General features: G+C 34.4%; 1 protein-coding gene across 1 annotated transcript; it reads left to right on the forward strand.

Moving 5' to 3' along the window:
* Window positions 1-2,650: 2,650 nt before the first annotated feature.
* Window positions 2,651-7,416, forward strand: LOC131017510 (disease resistance protein RPP8-like). The gene is made up of 2 exons (XM_057946266.1): window positions 2,651-3,967; window positions 5,571-7,416. The coding sequence occupies exons 1-2, from the start codon at window positions 3,058-3,060 to the stop codon at window positions 7,271-7,273; spliced, it is 2,613 nt and encodes an 870-aa protein (XP_057802249.1). The 5' UTR covers window positions 2,651-3,057; the 3' UTR covers window positions 7,274-7,416.
* The last annotated feature ends 502 nt before the right edge of the window (window positions 7,417-7,918 follow it).

Genomic DNA, 7,918 nt, shown 5'->3' on the forward strand with positions numbered 1-7,918 from the left:
AAAAATATGCTTCTATGGGTGCATTCTATTTGGTTGTAAATTTATCATGGAAAAAATGAAGGATAAACAAAATTTAACCATTTAAATCCTTCTTTTCTTTTCCCTTATTTTCTATTTGGCCCTTACTTATTTCTCATTTACACTACAACGGAGGAATAATATTATCCCTCCAAAAATGGTGTGATAATATTATCCCTCATTTGTAGTGTAAATGAGGAATTAGTAAGGGCCAAGTAGGAAATGTGGAAAAAGAAATGAATGATTTAAATGGTGAAATTTTGATTATCCTTCATTTTCCCATGATAAATTTACAACTAAAGAGAACGTACCCTATAAGTTTTCGATGATGAGATTGTCAAACGCTTTGAAGAAATGAAGACTTGTCGAAAAATAAACTACATATATAATATTTTCTTTTGTATCTTTGAACAATATTTTACGATATACTATTTTTAACATTAAAATATCTTTTATATTTATATTTATATTTATGAGATTATTTTTTCGTATCCACAATTTAAAAATCTTGGATCCGCCATTGCATATTAAATTATCGCGGCTAGCTAAATGACATAGACATTCACCTATATATATTGTTTAATACATCGATCCTTCAAGCTATGTAAATATTTCAAGCTCTTACCTCAACATTAATTTGGAGATAATTTATCGAAAATTAACAATTATGCGAAATATCAAAATAATTGGAAGTTTCCTTAAAATTGAAAGAGTGTATTTGAAATTATAATTTTGAGTTCATAAATCAGAATTTGGTGCTTTGGTTAATCAAGTTGGGAAGTTGCATCAATTTCACTCTCTATTCTTTGTCTGTTTCTCTCTCATATTCTCTCATATTACAATTATGTAGGACTTTAGATTGGGCCCTTATTCGAGCTGTTTAATGGAAGTTTGAGGTATCGATGAATGGGCCTTTCGATTCCTTTGTTGAATTTTTATATTTTTACCTTTTCATTTTTTGTGGTTGCACGTTTATGAATTTTTATATTTTTTATTTTTCATATGTCACTATCCTACCTTTAAATTTGTCGGCCACTGACTTAAATAATTAAGCTCAGTTCCCTATGCAGAATATGGTGACTTTATTGGCATATTTAGTACGCATATGTTAAATATTTTGTTTAAAATAAAAAATACGTTTCTAGTTTTATTATAGGGTTAAGATGTAGGTATTTTTTATAGACATATTATGGAAGTGGGTATTTTAATATAGACTTAATATATTAAAATACCCACTTCCATAATATGTCTATGAAAAATACCCACCCCTAATAAGGGGGTGGGTACTTTTCATAATATCGAGTATGGAGAATTATAAGTTGTAGGAGTGTCCACTTTAAGGGTACATTTACATCTTAGACTTAATATATTAAGATGTAAATGTACCCTTAAAGTGGACACTCCTACAACTTATAATTCTCCATACTCGATATTGGATCAAATAAGTCTTCGAAGTCCAACCAATTTAAGTAATTAAATTAGAATTTTCAAATATGGCGCTTCGATCAATTTGCAGTTGTTGTACATATCTCCAACTCTGAATTTCAGTGGTGCCGGGCGAATCGACCCCGGTGATGGCTGTCTGCTTGGAGAGGGTGAAGAGGAAGAGGAGTGGAAGGGGACACATGGCCTTCTGCTATTGGACTTTTGAAAATGTGGGACCCACATTAGAAATAATAATAATAAAAAATTATAGAACTAATGGACGAGTAACAGTACTGTCTGCCATGTGGATTTAATTGTTTAAATTTGTGGACTTCAGAAGTTTATTTGATCTAATGTCGAGTATGAGGGTATATGCTCTAGGGTGTCTACCTTAGGGGTGCATTTGCACCTTGACCCTTTATTATAAGTTACACATTGTAATTTTTTTAATCTATTTTGCAATTTTTTTAAAAAAATACAAAAATTCTAAAAAAATTTAAAAATAGGTATAATGTGTAAAAAATAAAATAAATCAAATACTATTTTTATTTTAAACACAAACAATCAAATACATAAATTTAATTGTGATTATCTGCCATATTATGATTAGATATGGCCAAACAACTTTTCCCTTTACTTTATAGGGAGTATCTTTTTAACATTTTCTTGTGGCCAATTAGTGCAGCACCATGTGCATAAAGATGTGCCTTATCTCCGACATACACTTTTACACATCCATCACCAAAGCAAACAATAGTGTTTTATGTTTTGAACGATTCCAAATTATTTATGGGTTAATAGTATTTTATGTTCCGAATTTTCAGGTTCTTTATAAAAATTTTCGAACTTTCATTTTCTGTTAATAAACTTTAAACTTTCAACGTTTTTCATAAAATATCGGGACTCTTACCACTTGCATGATAATTTGAGACTTCTCCGACGAAATGAGTCATTTTTCGGCTACTAGATTTTGTATAACATGACATTTTATGGAATATGACGAAAGTTTGAGACATTATATATAAAACACTGAAAATTCATGGTTTTTTAGAAGAAAACGAATGTTCTGGATATTTTATGGAAAACGTTGAAAGTACATGGTTTTTTTAGGAGTAAATGAAAGTTCGAGACATTTTATGAAAAACATTGAAAGTTCGGGACATAAAGCACTATTAACCCTTTCCTTTCCGGGAAAAGGGAAGGAACTCTACTCTTATCTTCTTCGGATTGAAGGGCTGAGATTGAGTCCATTTGATTGATATATAAGCTAATTCTTTGCAGTTAGTTGAAATAGTTTTTCATTATCAGTTTACAACACGAGGAGAGAGAGAAGAATTGGAGAGGAAAGTGAGATAGAGCTTGCGATTGCTTCTATGATTTCTGCCTATTATTCTCATTGTATTGTATCTGCACTTTGTTGATCTGTGAATAAAACGTTTCTTGAATTTCTTTCATTGCTCATCAAGAGTGTTGTGAGCTGATTTGGTAGCTGGTTTTCTTGAGTGTGTTGCTGCCGCTGCGTTGATTGTTGATTCTTGGAGCTGAGATCCAACAATGATTTATTGCTTAAGCCAACACCTAATTTAATTTGATCAAAATTTAGCAGTTATCATTATGGCAGCGGAGGCGGCGATCTCATCTTTGGTCGAACTACTGGGCGATCAGCTCATCCAGAAGGTTAAATTCCTGCGAGGCGTCGAGGGAAAGGTGGATTTGCTGAGAGAGGAGCTGAAGAGGATGCAATCCTTTCTCAAAGACGCCAACAAAAAGCAATTTGAAGACGAGAGCGTGCGCAATTGGATCTCGGAGATTAGAGAGTTAGCTCAAGATGCCCAAGATACCATCGAGATCTTCCTTCTCAATGTTGAGAGTGCCAAGAATTGGGGGCTCTTCAAAAGATGTACAAGCTCGCCGAAGCGTATGTACCACCTCGACAGAATTGGGGATGAGATTGAGTCGATCCGAGCTAGGCTTGATGCCATTGACAAAAGCCGCGAGAGGTACGGGATCAAGGATCTCGGAGAGGCGGCCGAGTCGGCATCGAGATGGGAAGTTGAATTGCGGCGGCGGTTGTGCCCTTGGCAAAAAGACGAACACCTTGTGGGCGTTAAAGATGATGTGGAAAAGCTGCTGCAAGAATCGATTTTGTGTGAGGAGAAGAAAGGGCTTTCCATTGCGGTGTTAGAGGGCATGGGTGGGATCGGGAAATCCACACTTGCCCGGGAAATATACAACCACCCCGACGTCGTTTATGGTCCATTTGATCACCGTGGTTGGGTTGTGGTGTCGAGTGAATTTACACCACACGAGACGATCAAGCAGCTTATCTTCGAGCTGTCGGACTCTGACAAACAAAAGGTGCGTGAATTGGAGGAGTCAACCAAGGACAAGCTATATCTCCTACAAAAGCTTCAAGAAATGCTTTATAAGAAATTGGAGGGAAAATCATATTTGATAGTTCTGGATGATGTTTGGGAGAAGGAACATTTGGAATCTCTCATCACTGCTTTCCCAGATCAACAAGGTAAACTATACCATTTATCCTATTTTAATTTGTTTTAAATCTTATTTTATTGGATATTTCTTCTCCACTTTCAATTTGTATGCTTTAATTTTGTGATAATTAATTATGGTTTATTCAATTCAATTTTTTTTAAACAATTTATTCAATCCAATTAAGGTGATGTAATTATTTTAACATTTAATTTTATTTTTGCTAGCTAACAAGCGCCAATTGGTATGGTTTTATAATTATCCTTAGGGTAAAATATTTTGGAGAAAAAGCCCAAATGATGGTCCAAATAAATGTCGTATTTTATGTGCTTGATTTCATTTATTATTGATAAAAGTGTCATTTTTGTTGTTAATAAAACTATCATTTGTTGTGAGTAGTATCATTTACGTTGGTCGAGGTTACAGAAAAGGCGGTGGGGGCAGGCCGGACTCGATCTGGTTGGGCTATCTGGGTTGGGTAGAACCTATCCTCACCAGGGGCAGAGCCAGGCCCCTAAAGACGGTGGGCAAAACATGATAAAAAAAATTAAATAATTTTTACAAAAATTATATAATACTAAAATATTTTTACAATAATTCCCTACGATTACTCATATTCTGAAAGCGACGTAATATCATCTCATTGTCAATTGTCTCAAAAATTTCTTTCTCAATATAAGTAGCTAAACAATCATTCATCCAACGATCACCCATTCGATTTCGAAGTTGGCTTTTAACAATCTTCATGGCATAAAAAGCTCTTTCCACTATTGAATGGCGGGAACTTGTTCTTGAGGAGCTTTTTCTCTTTGACTTGCCTCTTCATTCATATTTGATGTCTGATAATAAATCTGTCCACTCCTATTTGATGACAAATTAATTAAAAAATTTAACAATACTATGTAATAACAAAAAAAAAAAAATATTTAAAGTAGTTGATTTTGTATACCTTGTAATCCTCAAGTTGAAAAATCGATTGTGAAGATGAAAGAATTCTCAACTTGTTGATGAATATATATATATTTTTTTTCCGTTTTCATTACAGTAGAAGACAGACAGAGACAGAACATAACCTAGAGTGAAAATACGGTAATTTATAATAAGAGAATACCGTTTCATATTTTCTTTTGATAAAATGAAACTTGTGGAAAAAGATAACCACAATTTCTCTTTCCTATACATCTTTTATTTATTTATTTGTATCTTCTCTCTCCGTAAGGTATATGACCAAAAAAAAAAGAAATCAAATTTTGTTAAGTCTATTTGCCAATCACACATGATTGCCCCTTTTTGCTCAAATTTTTGGTGGGGCAAAAATATACATATTTTTATAATTATATATATATACATATACTAAAAAAATAAAAATAGAAGGGGCAATTGCCCCACTAACCTATACTTCATAGATTATTGCCTAAATCTACTTTCACAATGATATGAAAATGATTGAATATATATAATGTTCACTGTAGTTGCCATTTGGACACTCTTTTGAGGCAACACCCTATTTTAGCAAAAAATATATAATAGTTATAAAAACTATAGCCATATAGATAAAAATATAAAAATAGTAGCATTTCGAAATATTATTGTTGAGTTTTTTTGAATTAATCAGTCGTTACTCTGATGGACAGATAAAGCGAGTAGATTGTTGGTTACCACCCGCAACAAGATTATTGCAAAGTATGATCAATACGTCCACAAAATGAGTCTCTTAGACTCCAAAAAAAGTTGGGAATTGTTGTTGAAGAAGGCATTCATTGGCAGCACAATTGGCAAATGTCCAGACGAATTCGAGAGTGTGGGCACACAAATCTTGCAAAAATGCGATGGTCTACCATTAGCTATCAGTGTGGTAGGAGGCTTACTCAGGCAAACACAAACCAAGAATGGATGGGAACAAGTTCTTACCCAATTAAACTCTTATTTGGGAAGGACCGAAAGCGGCGTATCAACAATTTTGGAGTTGAGTTATCAGAACTTGTCTCCCCAACTAAAATCATGCTTCTTGTGCCTAGCCTTTTTCAAAGAAGACTTTACTATCCCAACAAAAAGGCTAGTAAAGCTATGGGATGCACAAGGCTTGATCCAACAGGAAGGAAGTAGAAGTATTGATGAGATAGGAAGAGGTTATTTAAATGAGCTGATCAATCGAAGCATGGTTAGAATTCAAGATCTACACGTCAATGATCAAGTCATAAGTTGTCACATCCATGATCTTGTCCGTGACGTTTGCTTAAGAAAAGCAAAGGAGGAAATAGGTTTGGAGATAGTAAAGGGGGACGGAGGGATGTCATCAGAATCATCCAATAAGCCTCGCCATCGTGTTGTCTATGCCAAAAATCTTGAGACTTCCTCGTCGAATCAAAATAAGCATGTACGCTCTCTTTTCCTACTTAACGTCCATGATGATTATAGATTTATAACCACTCCACCTCATTACTGGAAGGGCTATCAACTCCTTAAGACAGTCGAGATTGAAGCCACTGCCTTCAAAAGATTTCCCAACTCTTTTCGGTTATTGATTGGATTGAAGTGCTTGAGAATATACGCATGTTTTGAAGCCTGCATAAAACTCCCATGCTGGTTTGATCATCTTAGAAACCTCGAGGTTGTTGACATGAAACTGTGCTGGGTATATTTTCCAAGACTTGTTTCATTGAAAATGGACAAGCTACGTTACTTCATCAGCGGAGCTATTGGCCGTGGACCGACAAATAAAAACATGTGGAATAAAAATATTGAGTGTTTGAGAGGAATAAGTCACAAGGATTGGATGAAGTCAACTCTAACGAGTAGTTGCCATCTTCGTGAATTAGGCATACAGTTAAGAGAAGGACGGATAAAGCGTGAAGAGTTGATCAAAGCGAGAGCGTCATTGGAGAAGATGCAGAATCTTGTCATACTTCACTTAGAATGGTCGTATGGATATGCTACTGACATAGCATTAGTTGTGCCGCAGCTCGCCAATCTCACCAAACTTAAACTGTATGGTAAGATGTCCAAATGTCCAACTGCGACTATGTTCCCTCCAAATCTTTCTCACCTCACATTGACGAGTTCCCAGCTACATGATGATCCGATGGCAGAGCTGGGTAAGCTTCCAAAGCTTTTATTTCTCAAGATACAGTATAAAGTTTACTTGGGTGAAACGATGCTAGTTTTGTGCGACGGGTTCCCCAGCCTCGAAGCCCTGGTCCTTCGAGTTTTGCATGAACTGAAGAGCGTCATCATAGAAGAAGGTGGAATGCCGAAGCTCAAACATCTCCGAATCCGTGGATGCCGCAATCTGAACACTGGGAATCTACCGCAACACATCAACATATTTACTCAATAAACTGATCAAGTTTACTTTACTCATCTTCTGTTATTCTTGTGTCTATGTGTAACAAGAAATGGAGTGTCTTGTGTTTGTTGAAACATTAATTTGTGTTCTATACACTTTTGCACATTGATTAAGGAAAATTTATTTTTCCCAAATTAACCTTAACGCATGGTAATTAATTTTCAATTAATCACGTCCATTATTTTAATGGGAATCAAATATGAGCCACTTAATTAATCACCCATTATGGTGGCACTGAAAAATGACATAATATTACGGGTGATGAGAAGAAACGAACCATTTGAAGAATATCAGAATATTACAAATCACATTTTCTTGAAAATGTGATAAACTTGAACGAGAATAATAATGGGCTGTTTTGGTATAATAACATAGAACTAAATTCATGTTGCTTTAAATCATAATTTACTTTCAAATACAATAATTTAATTTGTATTCTCTCAAAAAAAGAATTTAATTTATAAATGTGGTTAAACATATTTCAAATTCTCGTATAGAAATAATATACTAGCATTAAAATAATTACAATTTGCTATAAATATTATTATTTTAGCTCTTTTATTTGTAGATACTAGATTAAAGTGATTTTCCAATGCCATGTATATAGGTCTTGAAATAATTAAAATAATTTAATTC

Source organism: Salvia miltiorrhiza, chromosome 3 (assembly GCF_028751815.1).
Source record: "Salvia miltiorrhiza cultivar Shanhuang (shh) chromosome 3, IMPLAD_Smil_shh, whole genome shotgun sequence".
Classification (NCBI taxonomy): domain Eukaryota; kingdom Viridiplantae; phylum Streptophyta; class Magnoliopsida; order Lamiales; family Lamiaceae; genus Salvia; species Salvia miltiorrhiza.

Coding starts and splice junctions, on each gene's coding strand:
- LOC131017510 (XM_057946266.1), top strand. CDS start 3,058: ATGGCAGCGGAGGCGGCGATCTCATCTTTGGTCGAACTACTGGGCGAT. Junction 3,968..5,570: donor TGCTTTCCCAGATCAACAAG/GTAAACTATACC, acceptor TCTGATGGACAG/ATAAAGCGAGTAGATTGTTG.